We start from the raw sequence: 19,379 nt of genomic DNA on the forward strand, positions 1-19,379 counted from the left end.
AGTAAGATTATGGAGAATCTCAAGATACTCTATAAATATATTAAAAGGAAGAGGGCAAGAGTAGGGCCCATTAGTGACCAAGGGGGTAATCAGTGTGTGGAGCTGGAGGACAGAAATGAGTACTTCACATCTGTCTTCACTCAGGTGAAGTAGGATGTAGGTACAGAACTCCGGGAGAGGGAATGTGAGGTTTGACATAACAGGCAGGATTCTCTCCGTTTCTGAGACTAAGAGTTAATGCCAATGCTGATTGCATGGACTTTCACAACAAAAAGATTGGCACCAAAGGCTGACAAGCTGCAGCCGCATATAAACAATTCTCCCCCGAGACACACCATTCCAGCCAACAAGATGGCAGCAAGGGAAGCAACACCAAGATTCACAGACACCTAGCTGGAGACCCTCTTGGGCGCAGTGGAGGAGCGGTGGATTACTCTGTACCCTGGCCCGGGAAGGAGGCGTCTCAAACATGTCAGGAGTCGTCGAGTGTGCCAGGATGAAGGCGTCTTGCAAACTGCCCAGGTACCAGGCACAGATGTGTATGATGCGCAGCTGATAATCAGCTGCACGGTCATCGGGTGGAACCCCTTTTGGTTGGTGTAGAGCGGCCTCTCATCAGCTGGTGCTCGTGGGGGATATGCATCCCAACGATAACCCCCTGGACCTGGGGTATCCCGTCGACGGTGGCGAACCCCGCTGCCCGTGCATCCTGGTGGGCTCGGTCCACATTGAATTTGATGTATTGAGCCACCTGGGCATATAGGGCCTCCATGATGGCACGAATGCACCTGTGCACCGAGGTCTGTGAGATCCCGGACAGGTCTCCACTCGCTGCCTGCAAGGAGCCCGTCACTTAAATATTCAGGGCGACCGTCACCTTGACAGACGCCTTGAGAGGATGTCCTCTCCCAGACCCCTGTGGTGCCAGGAGTGCCATGATCTGGCAGATATGTTGCACTGTCTCTCTGCTCAGCCGGAGTCTTCAACGCCATGCCCGGTCCGGCAGGTCCTCGAATGGCAGGCGGTGCCGGTACACACGAGGCCACATACTGCGCCTATTTGGCATCTCCTCCTCCTCGGCCTGTTGGGCAGCCGGCCCTCCAACCTGGGTGGCTGCCACCTGCCTCTCTGCTGCACGCATCACTGTTGCACGCTCCGCTGCAGCTTCCTCCTCCTCGAGCAGCTTCAGCTCGTACAGCTGCAGGGCATCCCCGGGGCTGCGGTGACTAGTAGGAAGACCACCATCACTGGTTGTATTCCAATGGCCATTGTCTGCAGGGGTGAACGGTCAACATGTTAGCGTGATGCATACCCCCATGCCCAACCAGGTCCACCGGGCTACATGGTGGCCCTTGTTGGCACTGCGGGCTCTGCCCCTGCATGCCTCTTATTTCCCCCCCATACCCGCACCTCTGGCACCGTGTGGGCCTCTAGCCCTGGCGCCTGTCCCTGATGCCAGGGGTACCGTTGACTGGCACTGCCCCATCTGAGCTAGACACCGTGGCCCCCGTAGGGGCTACTATGGGCATTACCCTCGATGGGTGGCGGGTGGATTTGGGGGAGGGGTGGGGTGAGGGTGATGCAGCGGTGGGGTGCATGGGTGGGAGGGTATGGGCACCCATATGGCTGGTGTCACTCTGCAGAACCAGGGGCCAAGATTGGTGTTCAGTGGGTGCACAGCAAGATGGCCACCGTGATGGCAGTTCATGCCTGGACACCGCCGCAGTTCCGTGGTGGTGTCACCCCCATCCCCCCTTTTCCCCAAGCCCTGGCAGGGCCCAAACCAGCACGGCCAGTGTCCGGGCTGGCAGCTCACAGTCGTTCCTCTCCGGGTCCTACCTCCTCTCCCTCAGGAGCCATCAAGCCGGTTTCTGGATTTTTAAATGCACAATTGAACCACACCATTGGGAAACGGGCCCATCGGAGGCAGAGAATCGCGGAGGCCCCGGAGAATATCAGGTCGGGCCCACTAATGTCATGCAAACGTGTCTAATGTACGTGCGTTCCGGTATGCATTGATGCCACTGTCGAGGTGATAGAGAATTGTGATTTGGCGTCAAATCGGCATCCGCCGCATATTTGGCATCGGAATTGATTCTCCGCCCAATTGCCTTTCCCGATTTTGGCGTCGGTCAACAGAGAATCCCGCCCAAGGAGTGAGGAGGTATTGGAGGTTTTTACGGGCTTAAAAGAGGACAAATCTTTGTCCAGGTGAATTGTATCCCAGGCTGCTGGGGGAGGCAAGGGAGGAAATTACAAAGACTCTGACCCAAATGTTTAATTCCCCTCGGGCAACAGTTGAGGTGCCAGAGGATTGGAGGACAAATGGTGTGGTTCCACTTATCAAAAGGGTGGCAGAGATAAACCAGGGAAATACAGACCAAATGAAATGAAAATCGCTTATTGTCACAAGTAGGCTTCAAATGAAGTTACTGTGAAAAGTCCCTAGTCGCCACATTCCGGCGCCTGTTCGGGGAGGCTGTTACGGGAATCGAACCGTGCTGCCACCTTGCCTTGGTCTGCTTTCAAAGCCCAGTGAGCTAAACAGCCCCTAGTGAGTTTCACATCAGTGGTAAGGAAACTATTGGAGATAATTCTAAAGATTTTTTTTTGGAAAATAATTTTATTGGAATGTTTGCACTTAATATCAAAATTTTGCAGAACAATATAAAAACAATAATATTAACTAAAACAATAACAACACTAACACATGTTTCCCAAGCTGCCACTGGATCTGTGACAGTAATCTCAGTACTATCATTTCCTTATTTTATTTGCATTCGTGTGCATCCTGCACTTTTTAAAAAAATGTTCTTATTGGGATTTTTAATGTTTAGTAATTAGAATTATACAAAACTTTACAATTACTGCCAAGAGACTTTACATTGTTTATACATTTGTTTTCCTGGGGTGGAGGGGGGATAGTCCTGTTCCGATCTTGACTTCTCGAGGGAGGTTAGGATGGTCAACCTTCCCGGTTTGACATGTGTAGGATGGATCAGTGTCCCCTCCTGCGAATAGCCTTCCTGTCGACTTCCATCCTCGCAGAAATCTCCGCCAGCCGATCAGTGAGGCGAAGGCCAGGGTGTCCACAACCTTCTCTGTCCAGAGCTCTGGATGCTCTGACACCCCGAAGACCGCCACAAATGGGCGCGGCTCCATCTCAATCCCCACAACCCTGTACATGGCATTCAAAAAAGGCTGTCCAGAACTCCCTGAGTTTGGGGCAAGACCAGAGCATATGCGTGTGGTTGGCCAGGTCCTCCTGACACCGCTTGTACCTATCCTCCACCTCCGGGCAGAACCCACTCATGCGTATCTTAGTAAGGCGCTCTCTGTGCAACACCTTGAGTTGCATTAGGCTTAACCCAGCACAAGAGGTGGAATTAATCCTGTGTAGCGCCTCAATCCAGAGTACTCCTCCCATTTCCGTCTGGTCTCATCCAGTGGAGTTCTGACCTTTTCTATGAGTCATCGGTAGCTGTCGCCACATTTGCCATCCCCTAACAATCCAGCCCTACCATTATGTCCAGAAATGTGTGTCCAGGTCTCTCGGGGGTCCGGCTCTGGGTCACTGTCTGTGTGGGGTTTGCACATTCATAGAAATCATAGAATTTACAGTGCAGAAGGAGGTCATTCAGCCCATTGAGTCTGCACCTACCCTTGGAAAGAGCACCCTACCCAAGCCCACACCTCCACCCTATCCCTGTAATCCCACCTAACACTTTTTAGATACTCGGGGCAATTTAGCATGGGCAATCCACCTAATCTGCACATCTTTGGACTGTGGGAGGAAACCGGAGCACCCGTAGGAAACCAACGCAGACACAGGGCGAACGTGCAGACTCCGCACAGACAGTGACCCAAGCTGGGAATTGAACCTGGGACTCTGGAGCTGTGAAGCAACCACTGTGCTACCATGCCCGACTCCCCGTGTTTGTGTGGGTTTCGCCCCCACAACCCAAAAATGTGCAAGGTAGTTGGATTAGCCAGGCTAAATTGCCCCGTAATTGGAAAAAATGAATTGGGTACTCTAAACTTATAAAAAGAAAAAGGTCTCTTGGGGAACATTTTTGTCTCGATGTGGAGAAAGCCACGCAGCTGCAGGTACCTGACCTCATTTCCTTTCAGAGGTTGGAGCCTCTCTGAGAGATCCCCAGGGAAGCCAGTCTATCGTCCACGTACATGTCCTTCACTCTGTGTCCCTCTGTCCTCCCTCTACACCTGAATATAACGTTTATCCTCGCTGGTGTGAACCTGTGGTTGTTGCAGATAGGGGCCTCTATGGACATCTCGCCAAACTTGAAATGCTCCCTGAACTGGTTTCATGCGCTAGTGTGGCCACTGCCACCGGGCGTCTACAGTGTGAGCGGGCCGGGACTAGTGCAGTGGCCAGGGCTCAGAGAGACGTCCCCATGCAGGGGGACTTCTCCATTCGGACTTAGTCTGCCTCCAGTTCCCACACCTTCACCCTCTCTGTGTTTGCCACCCAGTGGTAGAATAGAAATTTCGGCAGGACCAGGCCTCCAATGTGTCACCCTCGCTGGAAGATAGTCTTGCGTTTCCTCGCGACTCTTCTCCCCAGAATAAGGCCATGATTAACTTATCAACCCTGGTGAAGAAGGCTTTGGGGATGAAGATTGGGAGTGATCTGAATACGAAGAGGAACCTAGACAACATGTTCAGTTTGACCATGTGTGCCCTTCCTGCTAGCGAAAGAGGGAGTGTGTCCAGCGCCGGCCCTAGGGTTGCTGGCGCCCCGGGCAAGCTGAACTTCGGCGCCCTTCGGGGGGGGCGGGGGGGCGGCCGGGGCCGGAGGGGGGGGGGGGGGCGGGGGGGGGGGCCGGAGGGGGGGGGGCGGAGGGGGCCCGGGGGGGGGGGCCGGAGTGACCACCGGCGAGCCTGGATCCATCCGCCATGTTTGTGCGGGGCGGCCTGAGGGAGGGCGGCCACCGCGCATGCGCTGGTTGGCACCGGCCCAACTGCGCATGACCCGCGCTCCTTGATGGTGCCCCCTAGCACATGGGGCCCCGGGCGACTGCCCGAGTTGCCGGTACCTTGAGCCGACCCTGAGTGTGTCCCAGCTTTGCAGGTCCCTCTTCATCTCCTCCACTAGGCTGAGAGGTTCCATTTATGGAGCCCCAACCAGGTGTGGGCCACTTGTATCCCCGGGTACCTGAACTTGGCTTGGGCCACTTTAAAGCGGCAGTTCTTCCAGCTCCGCTCCTCCCTCTCGGGGATTCACCGGGAAAATTTCACTCTTTCCCATGTTGGGTTTGTAACCTGAGAAGGCACCGAATTCCCTGAAGAATCTGGTTATCTTTCCCATGCTGGCTAGGGAGGTTCGACAAGTAGAGGGACAGGTCCTCCGTACACAGCAAGACTCTGCTCCCTGCCCTTTCTCCGAATGCCCATCCACCATTCCGCTGGTCTAAGGGCGATAACCAGTGGTTCGATTGCCAGTGTGAACAGGAGCAGGGATAACGGGCACCCCACCTTATTCCCCTGTGCAGCCGAAATTATTAAGAGCTGGTAGCGTTTGACCTTTCCTCGCCGTAGGAACGCTGTACAGGAGCTTCACACATGCAATGATCCCTGGTCCGAACCAAAAACATTCAAGCATCTCCATGAGATATCCGCATTCTCCTCAACCGAAGACTTTCTCAGCGTCCAGGGAGATGATCACCTCTGGTGTCCTCTGCCCAGGTGGGGTCATTATTACATTCAGCAAGCATCTGATGTTCACTGTTAGCTGTCTGCCCTTGACAAACCCGCTCTGATCTTCCACAGTCACTTCTGACAAGCAGCTCTCCAGGCGCCTGGCCAGCACTTTCGCTAAGACTTTTGCATCAGTGTTTAAGAGAAAGATGGGTCTGTATGATCCACACTCTGGTCTTTGTCCTTTTTGGGGATCAGTGAGATTGAGGTCTGGGCCAGCGTGGGCGGCAGTGAGTTGTTGAACATGTCCCACAAGTGTTTGGCCAGCCCCACTGCAAATATTTTGTAAAAGTACCGGGAACCCATCCGGTTCCGACGCTTTCCCTGACTACAAGAATTTAATGCATTCCACGATTCTGCCCAGCTCTAGCAGTGCTTCCAGCCCGTGTTTCCTGTCCTCCCTCACCATCGGTATATCCAGTCTCCCTCCAGGGGTTCAGAGATGAACAGCCCTTGGTAAAAGTTTGCAATGGCCTTGCTAACCTCGGTTAGGTCTGCTACCATCCTACCATTTCTGTCCCTAATTTGCACTATCCCTTTTGCGGCTGCTTGCTTTCTTAGCTGGTGTGCCAGCACGCAGCTGTGTAGTTCTGGTCACCTCACTATAGGAGGATATGATTGCACTGGAGAGGGTGCAGAGGGAATTCACCAGGATGTTGTCTGGAATGGAGCATTTGAGCTATGAAGATTGGCTGAATAGACTTGGGTTGGGTTTTTTTTTTAAGAGGAAAGAAGGCTGATGGGGGGGACCTGATTGAGGTGTATAAGATTATGAGGGTCATGGACAGGGTGGATAGGAAGCAGCTTAGTTAAAAAGTCAATAATGAGGATGTATAATTTTCAGATGAGGGGCAGAAGGTTTAGAAGGGATTGAGGGGAAAATATTTCACCAAGAGGCTGGTGGGAGTGTGGAATGTACTGCCTAGGAGGGTAGCACTGTCTCGGCAGCACAGTAGCACAGTGGTTAGCACTGGTTGCTTCACAACGCCAGGATTCCAGGTTCGATTTCCGGCTTGGTCTGTGCAGATTCTGCACATTCTCCCTATGTCTGCATGGGTTTCCTCCGGGTGCTCCCATTTCATCCCACAAGTCCTGAAAGACGTGCCGTTAGGTAATTTGGACATTCTGAATTCTCCCTCCGTGTTCCCGACCAGGCACCGGAATGTGGCGACTCGGGGCTTTTCTCAGTAACTTCATTGCAGCGTTAATGTAAACTACTTGTGACAATAAAGATTATTATTATTATAGTAGAGGCCAGGAAACCTCACAATATTTAAAAAGTATGTGGATGAGCACTTGAAATGTCATAACATTCAAGGCTATGGGCCAAGTGCTACAAAGTGGAATAGTGTAGATTTAGCGTAGTTATGTCAGTGCAGACTTGATGGTGCAAAGGGCCTTTTCAGTACTGTATGACTATAACTCATATGTAAACAAGTAACTTTTTTTATGCCATATATTCAATCTATATTCCCCTCTATCATTTAAATATATTAAACTGGTGCAACTCATGTATGTTGGAAATTCTTGTATTCTATGTGGGTAATACTGAAAGTATATGGCTGCATTGAGCAGGATCATCAACTTTTAATTTCTTCCAAATATGGCTTTTTTTGAAAGATACTTTAATTACGTATGTGATGGCCAAGAAAATCTTATAAGATAATTGCTTCTGCTGTGGTGGTCAACTCTGTTAAGCATTGCTTTGTGTGGCTCAGGAGCCCCACTCTGGCCATGGCAATCTCTGCTGCATTTGCTGTGGAGGAGACAGTGGACTGAGATGGTACATATTTCACTGGCCTGTTTTCTCTGGGCTCTCTTGTCAGTCAGTTGAGATCAATTCTCCTAGTCTCTTCAAATGCCCTTCCAAATGGTCAGCTTCCAGAGGCCATGTCACCACTGTCTCCCAGTTGTCAGTGTCAATATCCACCATCTTAAAACTCGCTTGCAGGCATCTTTGCAGCAGAGGACCCGCAGGAGGTCATGACGCAGTGACCAATTCACTGTACAGAAGACCTTTGGGTATATAGCCATCATTTATCTGATGAGTAGAATCAAAGTATGGTGGATGCTGGAAATTTTAAATAAAAATAAGGTGCTGGTAAAACTCACCAGGTCTGGCAGGATCTGTGATGAGAGAAGTAGAGTTAATGTTTCAAGTTCAATATGACATCTGCTGAATTATCCACCTGATGAATGTAGCCAAGCCAGCACTGACAATGAGTGAATGCAGATGTAATGAGCATACTTCCAGATCTCTGAGATGCCAAGGATAGGTCTGAAACAGCAAAGGTGGAAACTGTTCAGTCTTCTTTCCTGCCTGACATAAGTTGTGCAGGTCTCACCATTGTAGATGAATGCACTGAGGACACTATCTCAGACGCTTAGCTTGGTATTCTCAGTCAAGTTGCTTTTGTTCCACACTCCTACACAGCTTGGACCTGCAGCTATTGTGATGCATGCGTTGATTTCAGCATCAAGTGACAGGTTGTGCAGCCTAGAAATGTGAAGCTATCAACAACCTACAGTATTCACATTGTCAATCCTGAAAGCTGGCAGTATGGCAACATCCGGTACCTTGACCTTTGTCTTCCTGACCCTGAGGGTCAAACTAAACATTTTACAGGCACAAGAGTGTCTGTCCATTTGGTGCTGCAGATGTTCCTAGTTATGGAATGTTAGTGCGACATCACCAGTGTAGAGCAATTCCCTGGAAAGGACTTGACAAGGCCTAACAGCCTTCCATCGGTTCTGATATATAAGTAGAAACCCTTTGTCGGTGACCTGAACACATTTGATGGCAGCAAAGAGAAGAATATGTCGAGAGTGTCAGTGGCAGAACATAGCCGTGTTTGATCCCACTGTGGATCTCCAAGGCTTCTTATATTGTCCCACCATAGCTGACCTGACCCATCATGTTGTCATGGAACAAGGAGACCACATTGAACAGCTTTGTCAGGCAGCCAATTTTCTCCAACATCTGCTCCCATGGCCAAATGCCTTAGTGAGATTGATGACGGTAATATATATAGTGGTCTCCTTGGCTCATAGCATTTATCTTGCAGCTGCTGGACTGAGAAAATCATGATGTTCAAGTTCTTAAAACCCTGTGATTTGAGATAGATGGGTTCAGCCAGGATCTGCAGTCTGACAAGGGCAACGGGCAAATACTTTTCCCACAACGGTCAGCAGGTTGTTGTTGTAATCACTGTAGTCACCCTTGTTCTTGCACACGGTCACACTCTTTGCCTCACACATAACCTGGGCCTCCCTTCAGCATAGACAGAGATGTTTTGGAGATGTTGCAGAAACACCACTTTCCTCTGCTTGTTGAGTTCAGGCAGTATAGCATCAGCACCTCGAGCTTTACCCATGGCAAACTAGCCAATAGTTTTGCTAAGCTCCTCCACTGTGAGTTCAATATCTAGCTCTACCATGACAGGCAGGATTTCTATGATGTCTAGAGATTGTTCTTAAACTTAATTATAAGTTCAATTAAAGAGCAATGGGAGTGTATCAATTAAATTTCTCCTTGAATGTTGTAAGGCATATTGTGTGAGTGGCTTGCAACCCTCACTGTTTGTTCAGAATGTTTTGTATTTGCAGATGGGCCAAACATTTTTGCCTTACCATAAAAAAACTATGGTCTGACAAAGTACTGTTCCTGGCTGCTTATTTAATCATTAAATCCAACAGCTGTGTTTATCTGTGCTCTGCATTGGGGTGGGAAGCTTAATTGGGCTGCTCAGCCTTGCAAGTAATGCTGGAGTTGGGTTATAGGAGTAGAAGTTCTGTATACTAGGACACACATGTAGATGTTTCCTAATGTTGATGCACAAAATGTGGAGTAATGTAAATCAAAACTTTAAGTTGCCTTATCTCTGCTGGGATTTTCCATACTGGCTTGCTGGTTTGAAACCAAAAAATGTCCTTAGTAAGTTGTTTCGGTGGCACTGGCACATTGAGTCCACCATTCCATCTGTTAACTGGATGGAAGCTAACAAATGGGTTCCTCATCCAATTACCCAGCGCAAATGCAAAAGTACTTCTGCCAGTAGTGATCTTTTTGAGGAGCTTTGTATTATATTGGCCTACCAGAGAGGCCCGAAGACAGCCAAGTCAGGTCGTTATGTGCAAACCATTACCAAGACAATAGGCTGCTGCAGTACAGTTTTCCAGCACTTTAATAGACCTTAAATGGTGCAATCTATTACCTCCTTTTGGACTGTGATTTTCCTGCCTTAAAATGCGCTGCATTTGCATTTGCTCCTTCTTGCTCAATTGATGTGCTGAGAAGTTCATTTCTCCTGGCTCGTTCAAATGTGTAACATTCAATCTTCTCCTTGGGTGAAACTGTCCGGGTACTTATAAGACGGAACCCTTCTCTCAACAATGTGTCTACAAGTAATCCCAGGACATTGCTGCCATTGATAAGCTTTCTTTGATCAGGTTGAATGGACACGTACCTGAAATAGATCATGTAAAAATCATCATTAGAGGTCCTTAATCATGAATTTATCCATTGAATTCAGAGCAAAGCTGTTTATTGCAGTAAAATCTTTGCCCTGTTTATGTTCCTGAAAATATTTTCCATATATGTCTTGATATTACAACCTTTCTGGCATAATTTTAGAATGAAATCTTCTAAATTATAAAACATGCAACCCAGATGTACTACTAAATGAATAGGGCGGCACAGGTGTGCAGTGGTTAGCACTGTTGCCTCACGGCACTGAGGACCCAGGTTTGATCCTGGCCTCAGGTCACTCTGCAAACATTCTCCCCGTGTCTGCGTGGGTCTCACCTCACAACCCAAAAAGATGTGCAGAGTAGGTGGATTGGCCACACTAATTTGGAAAAAAAAAGAATTGGATACTCTAAATTTATTTTTTTAAATGTACTACTAAGTGAACACCATTTCACCGTTAGATAAGCTGAAAATATTTTTTTTTAATAAACAATTTTATTGAGGTAGTTTTTGGCTTTATAAACAGTTACAGACATCATCAGAAAGGAAGCAAAAAAGGCAAAAATGTGCAAACATCCACGTACTTTCAATACTTCCATCGTACCGTATTGCACAAGCCCGCTCCCCTCCCACCCGTACTACCCGCCATATTTTCCCTCCTACTCTACTCTACCCCCCCCCCCCCCCCTCCCCCCACCCCCCTGCTGACGCTCACTCTCCCGCAAAGAAGTCAATAAATGGTTGCCACCTCCGGGTGAACCCCTGCACAGATCCCCTCAAAGCGAACTTAATTTTTTCCATCCCCAGGAAACTTGACATGTCCGCAAGCCACCACTCAGTCTTCGGGGGCTTTGAGTCCCTCCACGCCAATAATATTCGTCGCCGGGCTATCAGGGAAGCAAAGGCCAGCACATCGGCCGCTTTCTCCCCCTGGACGCCCGGGTCTTCCGAAACCCCAAAAATTGCCACCCCTGGACTCATCACCACCCTTGTTTTTAGCACCTGGGACATGACCCCCGCAAATCCCTCCCAGTACCCCCTCAGCTCAGGGCATGCCCAAAACATGTGCACATGGTTTGCTGGTCCTCCCGCGCACCTAGCGCATTTGTCCTCTATCCCGAAAAATTTGCTCATCCGAGCCACCGTCATATGGGCCCGGTGAACGACCTTAAATTGGATCAGCCCGAGCCTAGCACATGTCGCGGTCGAGTTTACCCTACTCAGGGCCTCTGCCCACAGCCCATCCTCCATTTCCCCGCCTAGCTCCTCATCCCATTTAAGTTTCAGTTCCTCTGTCTGGGACCCTTCCTCCCTCATGAGCACCTTATAAATACCCGAGACTCTACCCTCCCCTTCGTCCCTCCCAGAGACTATTCTGTCTAGGATCCCCATTGGCGGGAGGCGCGGGAAAGATGGGACCTGTCTACGAACAAAGTCCCGCAGCTGTAGGTATCTAAAATCATTTCCCCTTACCAACCCAAATTTCTCCTCCAAGCTCCTCAAACTCGCGAAGCTCCCTTCCAGGAACATATCACCCACCCTTCCCGCCCCTGCTCGCCGCCATACTCGGAACCCCCCATCCATACTGCCGGGGGCAAACCGATGGTTGTCGCAGATTGGCGCCCAGACAGACGCCCCCATCTCCCCCACATGCCTCCTCCACTGGCCCCATATCCGCAGGGTCGCCACCACTACCGGGCTGGTGGTGTACTTGGCCGGCGGCAGCGGTAGAGGAGCCGTGACCAGGGCTTCCAAACTGGAGCCCCTGCACGAAGCCGCCTCCACCCGCTCCCAAATAGACCCCGTACCCACCATCCACTTCCTTATCATAGTGATGTTGGCCGCCCAGTAATAATTGACCAGACTCGGCAACGCCAGCCCCCCCTCGCTGCGGTTCCTCTCCAACATTGCCTTCTTCACCCGCGGAGACTTTCCCGCCCAGACAAAGCTCATGATCAGCCCGTTAACTCTTTTGAAGAAGGACTGTGGGATAAAGATCGGGAGGCACTGAAAAATAAACAAAAATCGAGGGAGGATTGTCATCTTTACAGTCTGCACCCTCCCTGCCAGCGACAGCGGGAGTGCATCCCATCTCCGAAACTCTCCCTTCATTTGCTCCACCACCCTGGCCAAATTTAACTTATGCAGCCTGCCCCAGTCTCGTGCCACCTGGATTCCCAAATACCGGAAATTTTCCTCAACTAACCTAAACGGTAGCCCTCTCAATCTGTTCTCCTGGCCCCTTGCCTGTACCACAAACATTTCACTCTTGACCGTATTTAATTTGTATCCTGAGAACTGGCCGAACTCCCTCAGCATTCCCAGTATAGTTCCCATCCCAGCCACTGGGTCCGACACGTACAGGAGCAGGTCGTCTGCATAAAGAGAAACCCTATGTTCAACCCCGCCCCTCACCATCCCCTTCCAACCCTCTGCGGCTCTCAGCGCAATCGCCAGCGGCTCTATGGCCAGCGCAAACAGCAGCGGGGAGAGCGGGCAGCCCTGCCTGGTCCCTCGGTACAACCTAAAGTACTCCGACACTTAAGCTGAAAATATTTTGAATGTACAATGTTAACTGACCCCAGAGACTTAATGCACATAATCCAAGCCAACATTCACTTGCAGAACAAAGGACATGCTGCACCGCTGGCAGTGCCATCCTTCTGGTGAGGTTAAACTGAGGCCCTCTGACATAAGACATAGGAGCAGAATTAGGCCATTTAACCCACTGAGTCTGCTCTGCCATTCAATCATGACTGATATGTTTCTCATCCCCATTCTCCTGCCTTCTCCCTATAACCCCTGACCCTATTATTAATCAAAAACCTATAGATCTCTTTCTTAAAGACACTCAGTGATTTGGCCTCCACAGCCTTCTGCTGCAATGAGTTCCACAGATTCACCACCCTCTGGCTGAAGGAATTCCTCATCATCTCTGTTTTAAAGGATTGTTCCTTCAGTCTGACAATGTGCCCTCGGGTTCTAATTTTTCCTACTAGTGGAACCTGATGTAAATGTAAAAATTTCGATTGCACCAGTTTAAAGAAGAACGGGGGAGTTCATAGAAAATATTAATCCCCAAGAAGTCACTGCTTCAAAAATTATCTATATTCTCTTTGTTTATGGGACTTTACTATGCGGAAATTGACTGTTTCTCCATTTGCTCATGCCATTAAAGATATTCTATTCGAAGTATTGAAAGTTTAGTGACAAACAGATTGATTACTCACAAATCTGGGGCGGGATTCTCCGACCCCCCACCGGGTCAGAGAATCGCCGGGGGGGGGGGGGGGGGGGGGGTGGCGTGAATCCCGCCCCCGCTGGCCACCGAATGCTCCGGCACCGGACGTTCGGCGGGGGCGGGAATCGCGCCATGCCGGTCGGCCCCCCCCCCCCCCCCCAGCGATTCTCCGGCCTGTGATGGGCCGAAGTCCCGCTGGTTCTATGCCAGTCCCACCGGCGTTGAATTGGACTAGGTCCCTTACCGGCGGGACCTGGCAGCACGGGCAGGCGGGCTCCGGGGTCCTTGGGGGGGGGGACACGGGCCGATCTGGCCTCAAGGGATGCCCCCACGGTGGCCTGGCCCGCGATCAGGGCCCACCGATCCACGGGCGGGCCTGTGCCATGGGGGCATTCTTTTCCTACGTGTCAGCCATGAAAGCCTCCGCCATGGCCGATGTGTAGGTGAACCCCCCCCCCCCCCCACGCATGCGCAGGGATGACGTCAGCAGCCGCTGATGCTCCCGCACATGCGCAGACCTGCGCCGGCCGACGGAGTGCCTTCGGCCCCGGCTAGCGTGGCGCCAAAAGCCTTCCACGCCAGCTGGCAGGGCGCCAACCATTCCGCACCTTTGGGACGGCCCGATGCCGGAGTGGATCACGCCACTCCGTCCCGCCGGGACCCCCCGCCCCGCCAGGTACAGGAGAATCCCACCCCTGAAATCTGGCCAGCCCTAGGCTGCTTGTGCTCTGAATTCAAGATAGTAGGAGGGTTCGCACTACTGCAGAGGTTTTCCCCATCAATTGACTTAAGGGTCTCAAGAGTCATATCAGGATCAGATGCTCAAATTAAACACTTTTGTGTGGCTGTGTACTCTAGATCGGTTTACCCCGATATGAGCAACGCAGTATAAATATAGCCTTAACTAATTTCATCTACCATCCTGGTTAACAACAACTTGCATTTATATGCCAGGCTGAAGTTAAATGAGAATGGCCGAAGGCAATATGAACCCTATACACTGATTGAGTATGTGGTTTTCAATCTGAAATCTTGGATTTCTCAAAACACTAAATCTTGCTGCTGCCATCAGAAAAGGGAAATCAGGAAGTCAGCTCTGACTCTAGTCCCGGTATATGCGCAGTTTTTCCGAACGCTTATGTCATTGGCCCATACCTTCCCGCAGGATTTGCGACTTAAATTGCTGGTGCACCGCACATGCGCTGCGTGACCACCCCGAAGAGCGGCCTTTCGGGCATATGTGCTGAAAGCATGCGCCGTTCAAACTCCCAGCCAGTTTTTTTTTCCCTTGCACTGACGAATAGAAAATCCTGGGCTAACGTGGACCACTCACCCCGATATTTAGTGAGTTTTTACACCTTTTCAGTCCAGCAGAGGCAGGAGACATCAGGAGACATTTTTTGGCAGGTTAAAGTTTTATATTATTAGTGCTTAGCATTTAAAAATAATTTTAAAATGCAAATAAAATAAAATGAAAGGAAGATATATTTTTATTTTTTTAAACTTTGGTTTGTCATGCAGATGTTAATTTTATTAAAGGAACTATAATGGATAGAATGCAGTGATCACTCACTGACGGGTAAGATTGTCCACCTAAGATACTGCGTGTTGCTGGCCACGGGTTCTGTAGGTCCTTGCGTGGCTATGAGTCCTATCCTAGAAGCACACCTTCAATTACTTACCTGGCAGGAGATTACAAATGATGGGATCGGTCCTTGGATGCTAAGTCGCGGGTATTCCTTTCTCAGGCTCCGTTTCCAGATCTCCTCTTGCGATCAGGTGTTCTCGAAGAATTGTGACCCTTCAATCAGGAAGTTCCCCCAAGTAAGTCTCTTTTCAGCAAAGGTCTCCCAGGCATTGATGTCTATGTTCCATTTCTTGAGGTAAGCTTACAAGGTATCTTTGAAGAGCTTCCTTTGTCCTCTTGTTTGGGATCCTCCCTCGAGCTGAGTGAAGATTTGCTTTGGCAGTCAGGACTGACATCCTAAGCATATGGGAGATCCAGCGGAGTTGGTTTCAGATGATCATGGTCTTGATACTGGTGCTATTGACTCCTTCAAGGACACTAATGTTAGCACACCTGCCCACCAGCTGATTCAGAGCTAAAGTACATTTCGATTTTGCAATGTATTTTAAACTGAGTTGTTTACAAGTCTCCCTGAGTAATGTTCATCCTTAGAAGCCTCAGTGATTACTTAAAATGCTTTAAGAAACTTTAATGCCTAATGATATATGTAAGCCTCTTGTAAGTTAATGTGAACCATCTGTCTGGCAGGTATTGCAGCGAACCAATCACCCACCCCTAAGAGTATACTGCCAAAGGACATTCCAAAATGATGTCAGAGGAGATGCTTACCAGGACACTGTGCTTCAGCAGCTGCTGCTTTCAGACCTCGAGCTTGTCAATTAACAATTTTTGAAACCCTCCCCTTTCCCCCTCTTCCCTCCCCTTCCTCTGTCTTCCCTTAAAATCTTATGATCATAATCTAAATTAAAACACTCATTTTTAAGCATGCACATGTAAAATTATATAATATAATGCAACTTAAATAGTATCACATATTTAAAACAAATAACCAAACCTATGTTCACTTCTAAATAATCACCTTTAATCATAAAAAATGTAAAAATTATTTTAAAAGAATCAACAACAATGCCTGTTTAAAAGGAAGAGAAAAACAACTGGTTAAAAAGTCTACATACCTTTTAAAACACTTGTTAACATAGTTGCCTGTTGCTTTCTATCTAAATCTATTGTTTAAATGCCTGCCCTCAATGTGTGTTCCCAAGCCGTCCACATCACTGTGCGCCGTGCTGGAGCCTGCACAGACCGGGAATTAGACGCCCCAGGCTGCCAAAGGGAAAAGAAGGTTTGTTGTAACACCGGAGCACAGGTAAGTGTGCACATTTCTTTTTCAAAATCGGCGGCCCATGGCTTCCCGCCGCAAGGAGGAAGTTGCGATCCATTAGTTGTGCTGTATGAAACTTCAGCTCCTGCCCATTGCTCACTCCTTCCTGCCCTTTGCCCCTCACAAACATTCTCCCCCTGCCCTCACATTGCCCGCCCTTCCCACTTCGCCTACACCCCTTTATCGTTGGCTCATTCCCCTCCACTTCTCTCCTGCTCCACTTAACTGTTTCTGCCTCCAGCTCCCTCCCATGGCAACTTGCCCTTCCTTTCTGCCTTAACTGCCTGCCTTTCATTCTGCTAGTGAGCCAGCAGTGAGTAAGCAACAAGGTTCTGCGGGAGGGAGCACTGGGGAGGCAAGAAGGGGAAGCAAGGATCATAGAGGTCTACAGCATATTAAAGGCCCTTTGGCCCATCGTATCTGCGCTGGTTAATGGGAGAAATTCAAGTGAGCAGGAAGTGCACCCCCTAGTGTTGTGGCACAAATAAACACAGCCTTCTCTAAAACATGGCCTGCCAGAGGCTGGATTTATACAGCTGCCTTCAGACTGGAAAACAATTTCAAATTCTCCAATTGCCAAGGGTTTCACTTTCCAAGTTTATGCACAGCGGAATCAGATCATTGAGCTAACTGCAGAATGACTGCCTCTTTTGTGTCACTGCATCGCAGAAACTATTTCATAGCCATGCCAAAATGGAGTAAAACAGCACCTTTCCATTGGCTCACATGTTTTGACTGTAGTATATATTGAACTTCGCATAATAGTGACTGGAATTATCAGATTAATAAAGTGACAAACATCACTGCAAGTACCGGTCTCAAAATAAGGGCTATTAATAAAGTATAATGAGATTGCTCATTCCAAGTAAAAAGTACTCATTTAAAATAATCAAAATTATAATCCTGTTCTCATCATCTCGGAGCACCCACTCATCACAAGGATGGGGCCAGGAGTTTGTTGAGAAAGAATTGTTTATTTATAACATCCCAAAACACTGTGCAGCCAAATAGTTACTTGTGCAACACACTTTGTGTTGCTAACTTACAAGTAAGCCTATATAAGGGGAGGCCACTTCCCTGACTCCAGAAGTCAATCTGAATTCAAACTGGTGGGATGTTTCATACCACTGAGCTCAAGAGGCAGTTAGGAGTAGGTAGTTGGAGGAGATGGGCAAATAAATAGTCAGGAAATCCATTGTACATTTATATTACGTTGCCTCTGAATTTGTTCACATAAAAAACCAACAGACCTAATTTATATTGAAACCAATTGGGAATAGTTTGGGGTATTAGTTGATTCTAAGCTTTCATTAATAGACTTGGATGTATCATTCTCCCTGTAAACAATTCTACACGGTTGGGTAACTGCACTGGATTTTGTCAGGAGCCCTCAAAGGCATAAAAGTTAAACATTTAACATTTACAAGTTTGGTGTAAACATGATTTCTGAGGGCCATCACCTGAAGAAGGAGCCGTGCTCCGAAAGCTCGTGTTTGAAACAAACCTGTTGGACTTTAACCTGGTGTTGTAAGACTTCTTACTATGATTTCTGAGGAACAATAATTAAATTGTATTCATCAGTGAAATGTTAAACCGAGGCCCTGTCTGCCTCCTCAGGTACCTGTAAAAGATCCAAAAGGTACTTTTTAAGGAAAGTAGGGGAGCGTTCATGGGTGCCCTAATCAATATTTAACCCTCAGTTAACAACAGTTTGAAAAAAACATTATAAGGTCATCGCCACATGGGTTTTTGTGAGATTTTTTGTCCATAAATTTGCTGTGGTGTTTCCTACAACTGTGACGCTTCAAATGTTATTTAATTGGTTTCTAACATGCTTTGGGAAAAGCTTAAGATGGTTAGACACTATATAAACACGTTCTCTCCAGTGTTTCAGAAATATTAGAAAAGGATCTTTGGGGGTATTGAGGAATTGGGCATTTACCTTGTTGAGAACTCATCCCCAGCTGAATAGTCGGTTCCACACTGGAAGACCAGATCGTGATGAGAAGGCCTCTGCATTGGAATTGGAACCAATGGTCTGTGAGCTGAGAAAGAATGGTTCCAGTTTTGGCCAGGCTGCTCCGCAGAGACTGTAATGCGACCGGCTAAGGACTCAATGGTGCTGTTGCATGAGCAGAAAATTCGGAAAAAGGAATAGGTTTCCTGGAGGGAGAACCTCACCTCCAGAATCTCGAGTCTCTGCTTGAGTCGATCCTGGATGAGGAGATCAACCAAAGACGGCAGGTCATAGAAATCCGCCTCCCTCATCAGCCTGTCATAATCTGAGAATTCTGGAGGAAGGGTGATCTGGCGGGTCCTCAGGAAGTCCAGCACATAACGAAATAAACTGCCATCCCTGTCTACAAACAGCTGCCCATTGACCACACGGAAATCAGGGTCACCCCCTTCCAACATTCGTGCCAACTTGGAGTCTTGATATCTCTTGAGCGTGGCAGCAAAGGTGGTGAACTTCATCCCACCAACGTTCAGAATTACTACCTCTCCTTTACTCATTTTTGCAAGGTTAGATATTTATGTCCTATTCACAATGGCTATGGTTCTTCCACTGTGAGTGCACCGTTTTGTTACCCCAGCGACTGAAGGCTGACTTGTTTCCAAGCAACTCAGCTGTACACACTAGCTGGCAGTGGTGTCCAGGAAATGTTACTGCGAGGAATCCCCAACAAATGGGAACAATGAATACTGCCTCTGAAATCCTCCAGTCTTTCATGGTTGATGCATTTACATTTGGAAGTGAAATCTAATACCTCTTCCCCTACAAAGAAAAAGTGGCGTCCTTCAAAAGTATACTTTATAGCAAGAATAATAGCACCAACATTTTGTAAAGGTTAAGATATCAACTCAGGCTGAGTTTGATAACCTGACAAGTCTGCTGTTTTTTTGTACACTGTTAGATAGACATCCTCATTCAAAATAGAAACTCAAGTTCCACTTTTACTAAAAGACGAATGCAGTGCAAAGTGTTTCAGATACTGAACCGACACAGCAAGTCTGGCAGTATTCTATGGAGAGAGAGAGACAA

General features: G+C 48.5%; 1 protein-coding gene across 1 annotated transcript; it reads right to left on the reverse strand.

Annotated features, from left to right (window-relative positions):
* Positions 1-8,847: 8,847 nt before the first annotated feature.
* Positions 8,848-18,850, reverse strand: LOC119969113 (putative potassium channel regulatory protein). Its single transcript, XM_038802327.1, has 3 exons — positions 18,279-18,850; positions 9,933-10,184; positions 8,848-8,989 (listed from the first exon to the last, which is right to left on the reverse strand). The coding sequence occupies exons 1-3, from the start codon at positions 18,848-18,850 to the stop codon at positions 8,848-8,850; spliced, it is 966 nt and encodes a 321-aa protein (XP_038658255.1).
* Positions 18,851-19,379: the final 529 nt, after the last annotated feature.

The sequence above is a fragment of the Scyliorhinus canicula genome, chromosome 7 (assembly GCF_902713615.1).
Source record: "Scyliorhinus canicula chromosome 7, sScyCan1.1, whole genome shotgun sequence".
Classification (NCBI taxonomy): Eukaryota; Metazoa; Chordata; class Chondrichthyes; order Carcharhiniformes; family Scyliorhinidae; genus Scyliorhinus; species Scyliorhinus canicula.